This window comes from Ischnura elegans, chromosome 5, assembly GCF_921293095.1.
Source record: "Ischnura elegans chromosome 5, ioIscEleg1.1, whole genome shotgun sequence".
NCBI lineage: Eukaryota > Metazoa > Arthropoda > Insecta > Odonata > Coenagrionidae > Ischnura > Ischnura elegans.
Genome location: NC_060250.1, coordinates 92,469,751 through 92,484,670, shown reverse-complemented (window position 1 = coordinate 92,484,670; position 14,920 = coordinate 92,469,751). Strand labels below are relative to the sequence as shown.

General features: G+C 41.7%; 1 protein-coding gene across 2 annotated transcripts; it reads right to left on the bottom strand.

The window, feature by feature from the left end:
- Positions 1-5,077: 5,077 nt before the first annotated feature.
- Positions 5,078-14,387, bottom strand: LOC124159849. Of its 2 annotated transcripts, XM_046535750.1 has the most exons (5): positions 14,284-14,387; positions 13,325-13,417; positions 8,022-8,087; positions 6,931-7,097; positions 5,078-5,467 (listed from the first exon to the last, which is right to left on the bottom strand). In XM_046535750.1, the coding sequence occupies exons 1-5, from the start codon at positions 14,339-14,341 to the stop codon at positions 5,399-5,401; spliced, it is 453 nt and encodes a 150-aa protein (XP_046391706.1). In that variant the 5' UTR covers positions 14,342-14,387; the 3' UTR covers positions 5,078-5,398. The 2 variants fall into 2 exon arrangements, with proteins under 2 accessions (XP_046391706.1, XP_046391705.1); XM_046535749.1 differs by lacking the exon at positions 5,078-5,467 and having other exon boundaries at positions 6,735-7,097.
- Between the last annotated feature and the right edge of the window lie 533 nt (positions 14,388-14,920).

The following is a 14,920-nucleotide window of genomic DNA, read 5'->3' as shown; positions in this document are numbered from 1 at the left end:
CGCTTCAAATGAGGATATAGTTACCTACTTGTACCTGGAAACCAAAGCCTCCTTGCACCCGCCTCCAATTCGTTATGACTTTAATAAGTGTACTCCGTATCCATCGAAAGAGATGTTACTTTCCGTTGTGGCGAGAAGCAGTTTGAAGTGCAAATAGAAAGCAAAATTTTAATTTTTTAAATTGATTCCTAGTTGGAGTCCGGAATTTGTTTTTTGCTACCCATGTAAGAATGATGATAGTTCGGCTGTCGACGGAACTGATTACATGATATTTATTTCGGAGGTTGCTGCTCACCTCTGATCCTTTGATATCTTCGATTTCATTTCATAATAGTAAATTGAAGGAAGATTTAGATCCAGAAGTGGAAAAACTGATTGACAGCGGGAATGATGAATGTGAAGATGAGAGTGATGACGAGTCATCAGAGGAGTGAACACTTTTATTTGATGCATTAACTGATTAAAAATATCGATTCAAGTTTTTTACAGTGAAATTATTAGCTAATATTTCTTCAGTATTAAAATTATAAATTATCATGGTCTCTGCCAATGGTCTACAGTTATATTTCATTGCACTCAACTATTTATTATTTGCGGTGCCTTTATGGTATGTACCCTTTTCTGACGGTTTTACCCTTGGGTCTTCGCGCGGAGGCCGCATGCGGATGGTAATGAACCTAACGGTTCGCGCGCTCCCCTAGCCCTTTTCACTCGGCGGTTGCCCATTTGTGTACCCAGATTTGTTCTTTTACTTTGAACACGTGCAAATGTTTTCAATCTAGAAATTGAGTCTTCCCAAAATAAGCCGTTTATGCGATTGGCTCGCTCATTTCTAGCCGAGTTAGTCTCCCTTCAGTATTCCTTGTCGAATTGCCGAAGGACGTTCGCAGAGTAGTTGCTCAGTTTTGGATGCAACGAAAGTGGCTAGTCGAGATTTACATAGTGTGGTCTTGGCAAATAGAGAGGGTGCTATTCACAAAGCTTTAATACATGGAGCAGGAGTTGTAAAGCATGATATTCTTCCTATTGTACAGCTTTCCGAAGAGGCATTGCAAGCCCGCCACAAGGAAATTAGAAGATTAGAACACATCGGGAAAAACATACTAGAAAGTTTGTTTTTGGAATCAAAATTTACCTTTTACACAACTATTTGACAGCTTTAACGTTGTTAATAGTAGAAAAATTATATTTTCTCCTAAATTTTCCATAGCAGAAGGTAGTCTTGCCCCTGTAGAGTTTGATTCCCGCATCACACGCGCCTATTTTAATTGTCATCGCCCTTATAAACAATATTGTGGCATACATAATCCTTAATCCTAATGCATAATCCTAATAAGTTCAATTACATCTTCAAAATACACAATTTGTAAAAAGTTTCGTTTATTTACTAATGCTTTAGACTCTAGCAACTTTTGGCCAGTTTTTTTTCGGTTTTAGCCCACTGTGCGCCGCGTTGCGCGAGCCGTATCGTTTAGCGCCACTCTTGGCGCCAGGCTGCGCGGGCTGCAGAGCCTGAATGGCGAAAGATACGTAAAAATTGATGAAATTTTAGTTCTATCGGACATAACTTACCTTGTTTACCCTTATTTTGACAGTTTTCGCGAAATCGCACGACAAATTAAGGGTGTTGATATTGAGGCGCCTTTTGCTAAATAATTCTTTGAAATTTTTTCGAAAATTTCTTTTTGCCTATCCTTGTGTACCCGAGGGTCATCGAAATCCGGTTGACGATTTGGAAATTTCGAAAAATGATTTTTTGGGACAGCCTTAAGTCTCTTCCTTCACACCTCGACAGCATAGGTCATAAATAGGTCATCTACATCTACATAATACCCCGCGAGCCGCCTAAATGGCGTGTGGCAGGAGGTGTTAGGACACCAGCCGTTTACAACTATAAAAAAATAGAAGTTCTCCAACGAGGTTAAGACTAGCGTTTATTAAAGTTCTTTATGGTTCGGGGGAAAAACGAATTCCCATATCTATCCGTTCGGCAAAACATTTCTCTTAATTTATCGCTTCTATCGGACCTGGAGATATAGTGTGGCTCTAATAATATGTTCTCTGTGTCTCTCTTAAAGATATCCATTCTCAATTGTAAGTCATCTGTCATTTCTTCTGCTATAGATAACCTGCGCTACATTTTAATACTAATGCATACTATTGTACACTTGAACCTTATACACCCTATCCAATTCTATCTCCACTTAACACTAGAATGCCTGGCTGGGCCAATTTGACCCAAAGGAGAATATTAACATTGATTAATTTGAAAGGAAGAAAAATTTAGACTCATATTTCATGACTTTTAATTATTTAGTTTGGTTTATCACTGTGCAAAAGTTAGGCCTGATATTATTATATTTTCAATTTTTTCTCATCACTTATACCTGCCATGCCCGGATGGCTCATTTTGACCAAGAATATCAAATCCATTTGAAGCCTTTCTACTTTTCCTTTGTATTCAATGTACTGGTGCGTTTTATACTGATTTTTAAAAATGTTATTTTAACTTTTTTTTTAACCTGATGCCATTGAAATTCTTTGTACCTCCCAAACCCATCAGAGGAAAAGTGATAGGTATTCACAACTTTGCGGAAGCTAATTCCAATTTCTCCATATTTCCGGTGCAACCGCGTAGGTTTGTTGGTGATGAAAACAGTTTCGCTGGCACCGCTGCCAGCGTCTTCAGGTCGAAGATGATTTGTGGCTGCCGCTCTCTCATTGGTCCGCCTAATGAGCCTCCTCCAATGGGCATCCAGATGGTAGCCGTAGTCTCTGTTAAAATTGTCCGTCCGGGCTATCTCAATGGATTCGCGGATGAGTCTGGGAAATATCTGCCTTCTTTCACTATTATCTTGGCGTCGTCAAGCTTAATGTCATGTCCCGGGGTCCAGGCGTGCTCCGATATGGCAGACAGCTGGAATTGCCAGTTTTTCGTTACCTTTCGGTGCTCTTGCATCCGTATCTTGAGTGAACGGCAGGTCTCAGCGATGTACGCTTTTCCACACGAGCAAGGGACCTTGTAAACACCTCCATGAAGGTCGTGCTGTAGTCTATCTTTGGCTGTGGGCAGCAAGTCACCTGATTCAAGATTCACTTACAGTTGAGCAGCTCATTGAATGCAACCGATTGGGGCAAGGTTGAGAAGATAACTTATTTCACATCTCAAAACGTGGAAATAACTGCCCGGAAGATGCAGATAAAGAAGTTCGACAAGTTACACAACAGGCAACACCCTTCAGATCAACATCTACGGGATCGATCTGTGGTTAACCTGACCGAGAGAGTAGGTACTAGACGACGCTACCACCTCAGTACTATCTAAAGGACATAACTTCGCCATAGCTCCCAAGAATTTACCTATGGAGAGGATCATCACGGAGGTTAAGTCTGCCATTAGGAAGCTCCCAAAAGATGACGCCGCTGAAATAAGAGAGGATGTCTCTCACATTCTCCGTACTGCTAGACCACCTAAGCAAAATTTATCCGCTGCAGAGAGGGAAGCTCTGTCAAAACTCAAGAGCGATCAGAGTCTCATCATACTGAGAGCGGATAAATGCAACGCAACCGTTCTTATGACTAGAAAGGACTACAACGAAAAAATCTCCCAACTTCTGGACGATCCTGCATATCAGCAGCTGAAATCGAACCCTACCACCATGATAGAGCGACAAGTGAAGGAACTCATCAAGAGATCATCCATCCCTCAGCAGACGCAGCGAAACCTCATACCACGTGCCGCAAAACCACCAAGATTATATGGTTTACCGAAGATCCACCAGGAAGGAGTTCCACTGCGACCTATAGTGAGTCAAATCGGTGTCCCCACTTACCTCTTATCAAAGTATCTCTCTCAATCATTGCAACAGTTTGTGGGAAAGGCTGAGTCCCTTGTGAAGAATTCTGTCCATTTCATTGAAATCCTAAACAGCACCACCATTACTAAGAACGACCTCTTAGTCAGTTTTGACGTCGTTTCGCTGTTCACCCGTGTCCCCGTTAAAGACTCAGTAGATATTATCAAAGAACTCACAAAAGTTGGAGTGCCTAAAGATTTCCCGTCATTAGTGCAATACTGTCTTGAGAATTCGTATTTTCTGTGGAACAATAATTACTACGAGCATATAAAAGGCGCAGCAATGGGTTCGCCTTTGCCACCAGTGATAGCTAACCTGTATATGGAGCAATTTGAGAGAAAGGCACTGGCCTCTGCGAAGCACAAACCATCCCTTTGGATTCGATGTGTGGATGATACCTTTATCATCTGGCCCCACGGCAAGGAAAATCTACAGGAATTCCTACTGCACCTGAATTCCCAACACAAGGATATACAATTCACCATGGAGTTAGAGAAAGACGGCCAGCTACCTTTTTTGGACGTCTTGGTAAAGAAAAGGAGTGACGGTCACCTCGGGCACTCTGTATATCGGAAAGCCACAAATACGGACCGGTATCTGGACTATGCCTCACACCACTATCTTGCGGAAAAGGCATCCTTGATAAATACACTTTTTCACCGGGCCCACCGCGTTTCGGATGCTGAGTCGCTGGCAGAAGAAGAGAAACATCTAATTGCAGCATCGAAAAAGAATGGCTACCCGGATTCGGCCCTGAAATGGACCATTAAAAGAAAACCACATTCAAGTGAAAAAACGGAAGACGAAAGAGCTTGGGCCGTCATTCCCTACGTCGCAGGGACCACCGAAAGGATCGCCAGGGCCCTGAAAAAGCACGGCGTCACCACCAGGTTTAACTGTACGACAAAAATTGGTGACTTGCTGCCCACAGCCAAAGACAGACTACAGCACGGCCTTCATGAAGGTGTTTACAAGGTCCCTTGCTCGTGTGGAAAAGCGTGCATCGGTGAGACTTGCCGTTCACTCAAGATACGGGTGCAAGGGCACCGAAGGGCAACGAAAAACAGGCAATTCCAGCTGTATGCCATATCGGAGCACGCCTGGACCCCGGGACATGACATTAAGTTTGACGACGCCAAGATAATAGTGAAAGAAGGCAGATAATTTCCCAGACTCGTCGGCGAATCCATTGAGATAATTTCAATTTCAAAAAGGTTTATTTCCATACTGCAAGTTTTGCATGAATATTTACATAGTGAGGTAGAGTATTATAATACATATATACAGTAGGTCCCCGTTACTTATAGGAATATTTCCTCTTCAGGGCTTGTCATAATTTGTTATTATTTATACATTGTTTGTGAGCATGTAGCAGATATGGCAAAAATCAGAAAGTCTGGAACTCTTTTCTTCCGGGATGGCTATTGGTCCGACATTTGTCCGAGACATGAGGGAAACCGGCAAAACCCCACGTAGACCGCCGTGTAATATTGGTGTTGTTGCTGGTGATGTTGATGTTCTCGCGGTGATGTTGGTCGTCGTTATCCTGGCGTCCTTGGTTTGCTGGTGCCTCCGGTATTGGAGTAATGGATGTAGTGACGGCTGTAGTGCTGCAATGTTAGAGTGTGAATGAATATACAATATATTACAACCTTAATATTAGCACAAGTTTTATACTATTTACAACCAACAATATTTGTCACTAGGATATTAAATATTTATTTACATATTTATATACATATTAATTTATTTTACTGAGCAGAAGTTGCATTATGTCATGTGAGATTTTCCTCGTCATTTTCGGTATTTACATTTGATATATACATTTGTCAAGACATGAATTAATTTCGGCGAGTTAATTAATTTTGACGGATGGTCTTGTGTTTCTAGAAGAAGACTTTGAAGAAAGACATGTTTCAGTATGCCTTACGGGTAGAAAGGAAGGATACAGTCAGAATTTAATTTTAGATATTAATTAATAATAATTCTTAATGCAGGTGAAGGTGAAAGCATGCGATATTACAGTCGAAAAAGCCTGAGTGACAAATTCGAGTTTTAACATGTGAAAGGCAAGAGTAAGGAGATACTTTGAAATCGTAGCATGCAATTAAATGGCCAAATCTCAGAATTAACTGAAATTATTATTAATTTAAAGTTCAAGTTTAATATTGGTGTGAATCTTCATTCCTCAAAATTAGAAATTGTGTAGTTATTATTCAATTTTAGTGAATTTAAATTGGAGTTGAGGTTTTCTGCTGAAGTTGCACTGGGATTAATTTAAAAATAAAAATATTGGAATGAAAGTAGAGTTTCATTCGATTCCATTGAGATAGCCCGGACGGACAATTTTAACAGACGACGGCCACCATCTGGATGCCCATTGGAGGAGGCTCATTAGGCGGACCAATAAGAGAGCGGCAGCCACAACTGGCGGGACTGACCCCCTATATAATGAGGACAAAAATCGTGGACCGGCATCATCTTCGACCTGAAGACGCTGGCAGCGGTGCCAGCGAAACTGTTGTCATCACCAACAAACCTACGCGGTTGCACCGGAAACATGGAGAAATTGGAACCTGAGCACTGCGGAAACCTACGTAGTCACTTTGCGGAAGCTAGTTTCCCATAACACTATAGAGATTGTTGAACAGGTAAAATTTTAATATTTTTCGTGCAATTAAATTTTTTCTACCGTCCCATATGCTTCATAAACAATATTAATAATTAAACTGGGAAGGAATTTAATATTTTGAGAAAAATATGCAAACATGGTCATACTGGGTAAAATTCACCCACTCGGGCATAATAGGGTGTAAGAATTGGTCGGGCATGCTAGTATTAATCGAGTAAATACGTCACATGAAGTGAAAATACTTCTTCCCACTTTAGCAATAAGTCATTTTATTACAAATAGTACAATTAAAAGTGAAGCATAGGCCAATCACTACTCATGAGCGTGAAATCACTCGTCGTCTGCTTTCTTAGGTGTGTATTTTTCAAGACGACGAGGTGCCTCCCGGTCCTTTGGAAAAGGTTTAGGAGGAGGTTGTTCGTCGGTAGGGTCAGGCATTACCACTTTTGACGGACGATGTTCTCCTCCAGGGGAGAACTTCACTTGCTTCGTTGTAAGTTCCATGCCTTTTTTGTCCGGCGTGGATATTTTACGATACACATATATAGTTGTACCATTCGGTGAAGGCGCTGGGAGCTGTATCCAGAATGATCCATCATTAAGGGCGTCTAAGGGATAAAAAAATTGTTATTAATATGGAAAAATGGCATATTAGGATCCATGCTATGCGTTAAGGCCTATTTTGCACTCCTTGTAAGCTGTAATACGTCCAAAAATAAAAGAATAAAAAGGTTTAGAAATATTTTCAGTAAAACTAGAGGAAAGATAACATACAAGATTAACTAGTAAAATTAGACATTGAAATAATTCCTTTGGGTTTTATTTTAACACGACCAGTTTCGCTGCGGCAAACATCATTATCAAGTGCAATTTTACTAGTATTAAGAACTTTCATCACATCATTCCTCACGTCATGGAGGATACAAGACGAATCCTCATGATGAAACAAACACTGGCAACACTCCATTCGCCTCCCCTACCCTGATTCTCCTACCCCCAAAAACTAAAATAAAATACATCCGTAAGCAATTTTTAAAAGATGTGGTAGTTGAAATTACACACCGCATGTTTTCTATCAAGAAGTTTCATTAATAATATATTGTTTAATAATTTATAAATTTCTCATTATTGTTGAATAATTTAACTTGAATAATTGAAAAACCTTTTTTCATAAGTTATCAAATTTTTGCCACCCCCTGAAATCTGCCCCACGGGGCACGTCCCCTCTCAGCTCCGCCCTAGTTCCGGGCCTCAAGTACACACGCAAGCACTCGGAAAACGGTCTTACACAGATTTAGCCACGCACAAATGGCTCCAAAACTTCAGGAGAAATTAGCTCAAAGAATAGCGTAGTGGATGATAAGGAGGGGACGGGGAACAGGTCGGATATGCATTTTGGTACAAAAAATGGCCCTATAAATGGAACTGAAGGATAAAAACGCACTTCCAACCCAAGGTCGAAAATGAAGGGGACGGGAGGACAACCATATTTCCGACCAGCGTCTACCAAAAAAGCTATAGTGTTGGCTTACCTGTTAAAATCGATTGCCCCTCTTTCATTGCAGTCTCCATTTGCTTCGCCATTTCGGACAGTTGGCCTGGATTGGAATACAATAGTCAAAATTAGTCGAAGTCAAAATAAGGAAATAATTTATCAGATCATACATTTGTAGAATTTATTTTTACGGAAATGAGGCATGAACAATGATAGCAGCGGATAAATCAAGGATAGAGGCTTTTAAAATGCGGCACTACAGAAGAATGATGAGGATTAAATGGATCAGCCGATTAAATGATCAGGAAGTCTTATGAAAAGGAGGAGAAAAGAGAAGCCTCATGGCAGCCTTGATATGAAGTCAGAACAGCCAAATCGGCCATAATTTGACGCATGGTTGCCTGAAAGAAAAAGTGTAATGATTCAGTTAGGTTTCGAAACCAAAGCATGTTTACCAGAGTTACGGCGTTCAGTAACCAAGTATATCGATCCAATATTCTAGTAATGTCTTCAGTTAAGTATTTTGGGTCAATAGAGACTGTATAGTGTGCTTAAAATTACGATTTTAAATAATTAAGTTCCAAACAAAGTGAAATATCCAACGGTGTCCCCGAGTCTCTAGGCCCCCGTGTCGCGGAGCCGGGACGTGCAGCGCGATCGAAAAATCGCGTTAATTAATGAAGGGGCAAACTTTTTTCAAAGATTTTTGCTCCATTCTCTTAAATGATGTCTATTAAATACTCTGAGGAAAAATTGGAGATATGTTTTTTCTTAAACTAAAGATATTGTCTACTTTATGTCAAATTTGGCCAGAAAAAAGGGTACGCCATTTTGCGACATTATACTGCACCAATACTAACCAAAAAGTTAAAAAATAATGGAAAATGTAGATAAAGTACCATATTTTTGGAATATAACGTTTTTTACTGCATTAAAATCCTTCAAAAACTCTACCAGCAGTTTAACTCCGAAGTTTTTCGGAGAAAAACGAGATCGGGCGTGTTTTTGGAAATTTGGTCATGTTTGATCCCCTGTATCTCAGTAACGGATTAGATATAGGAGAAATAACTTATTATACCGTGATCACCAACTATTTGTGAGTATATACGCCAAGTTTCAAGTCTCTACCTCAAAAAACGCAATTTTGGACTTTTGTCCAGCTTTTTCCGATTTCAGACCACTGTGCAGCGTGATAATACAGGGTTCACTTGTGAACTGGAATTGGTCTACATTTTCTTTCCCTTTTTTCCTTGAAGCTTCTTGTATAGCCTTTTCTGCGATGAATCACTTACTGAACTTCTTGGTGAAGTACCAACAGTAATCCCCCATTACCTTCGTTCATTAGACCTACTTTCAAATTTTATTGTAACTGTAAAAATGCTGTTAAATTCTAATAATATTGCATGATTTAATAAATTTAGCGGTAAACTGTGAATAAATGGTGGGTGATACAACTTTAAAGCATCATATTTGGGTTCAGCAACTTAAAAAACATAATTATTATTATTATTATAGTATTCTACCGATTAATGTAGGTTTCCATGGAGTACTAAAGAGGTGATCTGGGAGCCTCCCTTTCCTTCCAGCACTGCCTTCTTTAATTCACTGTAAGGCCTACTCTCTTTCAATCTATCCAAAAATCCTATTCTTTTCCTTCCCCTCCCTCGTTTCCCCAACATTTTACCCTCCGACACCATTTTCAACATCCCTTCACCGCTAAGCACTAACTCCATCCATACCTTCTGTCTCCTCCGTATCTCATCTAAAAGCTGCCTCTCCTCGCCAACCATATCCAGCACTTCGTCGTTCCTTTTCCTCTCCGTCCATTTCACCCTCTCCATTCTTCTCCATACCCACATCTCGAACGCCTCCAATCTTCTCTCGTCTTCTTTCCTTAGAGTCCACGTTTCCGCACCGTAGAGAGCTACACTCCAAATCAAACTCTTCACTAACCTTTTTCTTTAAACTCTTACACAACGATCCTCTCAGAAGCTCCTTCCTGCTCATGAACGCCTCCTTCCCTAATGCTATTCTCTTCCTGATGTCCTTACTACTGTATCCGTTTTCCTCTAACGTACTGCCTAAATAGTTGGATTGCTCAACCTGCTCAAGTTTTTCACCACCCACCTTTATCTTGAGTCTCACATTCCTCGCTCGTGATGCTTTACAAAACCGCATTACCTTAGTTTTCTTGTGATTGATCCTCATCCCAAACTCCTCGCAACGTTCGTATAACGCATCCACTAGGGCCTGAAGCCCCCTTGCTGACTGACTGATCAACGCCTGGTCATCCGCGAATCTCACTGATTTGAACATCATTCCTCCCACTTTTATACCAGCTTCTAACTCATCCCACGCTTCCCTTACAATCTCTTCAGCATACACGTTAAAGAGCAGTGGCGATAGAGGACAGCCTTGCCTCACACCTCGGCCAATTCTTGCCCACCCAGATTCTCCGTCCGCTATCCTCACTTGCGCAGTCTGGGCCATGTACAGATTACGAATCAGTCGTCTATCCTTCCAGTCTACACCTATTCTCTTGAGAATATCCATTAACTTTACCCAGTTCACCCTATCAAACGCTTTCTCAAAATCCACGAAACACGCATATACGTCCTGCTCATATTCTAGGTTCCTCTCCACGAGGGACCTCATTATTGCTATTGCATCACGAGTTGACTTCCCTTTTCTGAAACCAAACTGATCATGGCCCAAATACTCGTTTGTCCTCGCCTCCATTCGTCTGTTCAATATCCTCAGCACTACTTTAGCCGCATGGGATATTAGGCTGATGGTCCTTTAATCTCCGCATTCCACAGCTTTTTTCTTTTTCGGAAGCGGAATTAAAACCGTCTTCACGAAATCCTCCGGCCAACATCCCTCCTCATAGATCTTGCGCACTAAATCGAAAAACCTTTTCTTACCTTCCTTCCCTAGATTCTTCAGAAGCTCACACGGGATGTTGTCCACGTGTACTGCTTTCCTAGCCTTCATATCACGGAGTGCTCTCTCTATTTCTGAATCTAATATCTCCGGCCCAAGATTATCTTCCTCCACTGCACTTTCCTCCTCTAGAGTCAATCTCTCTGGTCTGTTCGTTCCGTCATACAGGTCCTCCACGTATTCCTTCCACCTACCCTGTACCTCTTCTCGCTCGGTTAGCATCCTCCCATCTTTAGCCTTAATTTTAGACATGGCTTGTCTTCTTTTGCCGCCCGATAGCGACTTAACTTTGGCGTACAACGCGCCTACTTCTCCATCCTTCTGGAACTTTTCCATTTCCTCGCACTGTCTTTTCCACCAAGCCTCCCTTGCCCTCTTAGTTTCACGTCGTAATCGATTATTCAATTCCCTATACATTCTTTTGCCCTGTTCTGTGTCCACGTTCTTCCAATTCCTCCTATCCTCCATTTCATTTACCATTGCCTCCGTTATCCACGGCTTCTTTATCCTTCTACTGTCAACGTAACCAATTGACTTCTCCGCCGCTTTGACTATTCCCGTTTTTATATTATCCCATCTTTCCTTTACCGTCTTGGTACTTTCAATCTCCCGTATACTAATGTCCACTAGCTCCTGATATTCTCTCCTCATACTCCCCTTCAGGGCTTCTACGTTCCATTTCTTCGCCTTCCTAACTTTCATAAGTCTTTTGAATCTTACGTTGCATTTCATGAGCACTAGATTGTGGTCCGAATCCGCATCCGCTGCAGGGAAGCTGCGCGAGTTTTTCACACTGTTCCTAAACCTCTGTCTTACCATAATGTAGTCTATTTGATATCTCCCCGCATCCCCTGGACTTTTCCACGTGTACCTTCGCCCTTTATGATGATTGAACCACGTGTTTGTGATGAATAATTTGTTTCTCCTACAAAATTCTGCTGCTTTCTCTCCCCTGTCGTTCCGTATTCCTAGACCAAAATCTCCTATTTAGTTTCCATCCCTCCCTTCCCCGACTGAGGCGTTCCAGTCCCCCATCACTACCAGATTTTTCTTACCCGGTGTGTCTCTAATTATTTCCTCGAGCTGTTCATACAACTCGTCTACTTCTTCCTCCCTATGATTGCTAGTGGGCATGTAAACTTGGACCACCACAAGGTTGGTGGGCCGCGCCTCAATTTCTACCACCAGAATCCTATCGCTTACCTGGTCTATACCCACCACACGCTTACCCATCTTCCCATTTAATACTAAAGCTACCCCTCGCTGGCTTTCTTCGCCTCCACTATATATAACCATATACCCATCACTCCAATAGTCCCCCCATCCCTCCACCGCACCTCGCATAATCCTAAGATATCTATCCTCCTTTTATCCATTTCCCTTTTGATATTTTCTAACTTCCCCGCCCTCATCATAGTCCTCACATTCCACGTCCCTACATTTAAAGCAGACTTCTTCTTCTCCATCTTCTTGGTCTTCTTTTCTTCCTTCTTCATTGCTGCTGTTGATGATGATGATGATGATAAGTCTCTGCAAGGATTTCGCATGTTGACGACCCCGAGGACCTTGCCGACCTCGCTGCCGTGCCCGACACCCGCCCTTTGCGGACGGGTCCCGGGCGATGAGATTCCGAGGCTCATTTGGTTGTACTCCATGTGTTCAGGGAAGAGATAGTTGGTAGGGTTTCCCACTTCCATTCCAACAGTGTTTTTCACGTGACATCATCACGTGGACTACCTTTCGTCTGGCTCCTACCCTTCGACCTATCTGGCATGGGTGGCCCTACCGGGAATAATTTAGAATTAATCCCGCCAGTGCAGCTCTAGGGGTCATAGGAACGCGCAAGTCTTTCCACCGCGACAAGGTTGTAGCCCAAGGGAAAGGAAAAAACATAAGAATGAGGTATTTTCAGTAAAACAGTTTTTTCATTGTTGGCCTGTGTAATTTATAAATTTCTCATTATTGTTGAATAATTTAATTTTAAAAATTGAAAAACTTTATTCATAAGTTATCAAATTTTGTGACCACCTGAAATCTGCCGCACGGGGCACGTGCCCCCTCGGCTCCACCCTAGTTCCGGGCCTCAAGTACACACGCAAGCACTCTGAAAACGGTCACACACAGATTTAGTCACGCACAAATGGCCCCAACACTTCAGTAAAAAGCTCAAAGAATAGCGTAGCGAAACACTTCAGGAATTAGCTCAAAGAATAACGTAGTCAATGATAAGGAGGGGACGGGGAACAGGTCGGATATGCATTTTGGCACAAAAATGGCCCTATAAATGGAAAGGAAGGATAAAAACGCACTTCCAACCCAAGGTCGAAATTGAAGGGGACGGGAGGACAACCATACTTCCAACCAGCGTCTACCAAAAAAGCTATAGTGTTAGCTCACCTGCTAACATCGATTGTTGCTCTTCCAATGCAGCCTTCACTTGTTTCAACCTGTCGGACAGTTGGCCTCGATGGGAATACAATGGTGGTAACCCTGAAAGAAATTTAGATTTTTTATAATGATTGGAATTTTATCTACTCTCAGCGGGTACCTTAAAAGTCGAAATAAGGAAAGAATTCATAAGAACATACATTTGTACAATTTATTTTTAAGGAAATGAGGCATGAACAACGATAGCAGCGGATAAATCAAGGGTACCTAGAGGCTTTTAAAATGTGGCGCAACAGAAGAATGATGAGGATCAAATGGATCAGCCGATTAAATGATGAGGAAGAAAGAAGAAAAGGAGGAGAAAGGAGAAGCCTCATGGCGGCCTTGATATGAAGTCAGGACAGCCAAATCGGCCATATTTTTACGCATGGTTGCCTGATGAATACAATCGTACTATCCCACAGGAGAATTCAGCGGAGAGCTGCGTCAAACCAATCTTAGGATTGTTGACCAGTGATGACGATTATAACGTAGAAGACGGGATAATGATGCGTTCCACATGATACACGATGAAAAAAATAAAAATTATCGTTGAAGGACAGGTGGTGGAGTTGGGCAGATAATCATGGGTGTAAAGCAGAGGTGATATTCAAGTATTAAATGATGATAGAATTGAGTGAAGGGCAGTGTCAAAAAAATCTTACGGCCGTTTTACACGGGGCATGTAATTTCAAAAAATCTGACGCGAATACGAAGGCTCAGTTAAAATTGCGTCGCGTAAAGCGGTGATTTGCAATAACGCGCGAGAGAATGCATGGACGTGAGATGTCAAAATAGCCCCTGTTCGTGCATTCGCGCAATTGCACGCCACAGTGAGAAATTAATGCAGTTATAACCTGCGCAATGATGTGCCCCATATAAAACGGCCTTTAGCATTGACGCCTGTTGATAATGAAGTTTAAACTCACCTAAGGCTGCCGCACAGCATAAGGTGATGATTAACAGTTTCATTGTCGTGGCCGCCATCAACTGGTTAAACAACTCAACTCTTCGCCACAATATGAGTGCCAAAGGCTAAGAAGGTCTCTCTTATATAGTATTAGATGTGAACGGAAATGGTGACGCTCTCAAATTTCAGCCAATTGCAGTGAGCCTTAAATTCTTGACGTTTTATAGGATTATTCATCGCGATTACATCCAGGAGTGCACGTGATCAAATTACTTTTCCAGGACAGTACCACGTGATCTTCATGTTCATCAATTCATCATGCGAGCTTCGTTTTCATAAACAGGATGAAAAAATACGAATGAAACCGGATGTTGATAAAATCAGTCGGCCGTGTGAGTCAATATAATCGATCCGTTTGTTAATTACAAACTGCCTATCGTATATCGACTTAGCCACGAGTAAAACACAGGCCACATTCTCGTATGATAGTTATAAATCCTCGAAAATGAGCTCCAGGATGTCGTTGAAAATCTTAGTTATTGAACCACTGTTGTGACTCATGGAGGGAAGATTGCATCACTTGGTGGATGCCGCGTGGAATTACCAGGATGCTGGTGAATTCAAGGAGAATTTCATACTAGTCGGATCAAAATAAT

Bases quoted from the DNA above. Each gene is read 5' to 3' on its own strand.
- LOC124159849 (XM_046535749.1), bottom strand. From the start codon at position 14,341: ATGGCGGCCACGACAATGAAACTGTTAATCATCACCTTATGCTGTGCG. The intron at 8,088-13,324 runs GTGAGCTAACAC...ATTCCAATCCAG, and splicing joins GCAACAATCGATGTTAGCAG to GCCAACTGTCCGAAATGGCG. The intron at 7,098-8,021 runs GTAAGCCAACAC...TTTATCCCTTAG, and splicing joins GGGGCAATCGATTTTAACAG to ACGCCCTTAATGATGGATCA.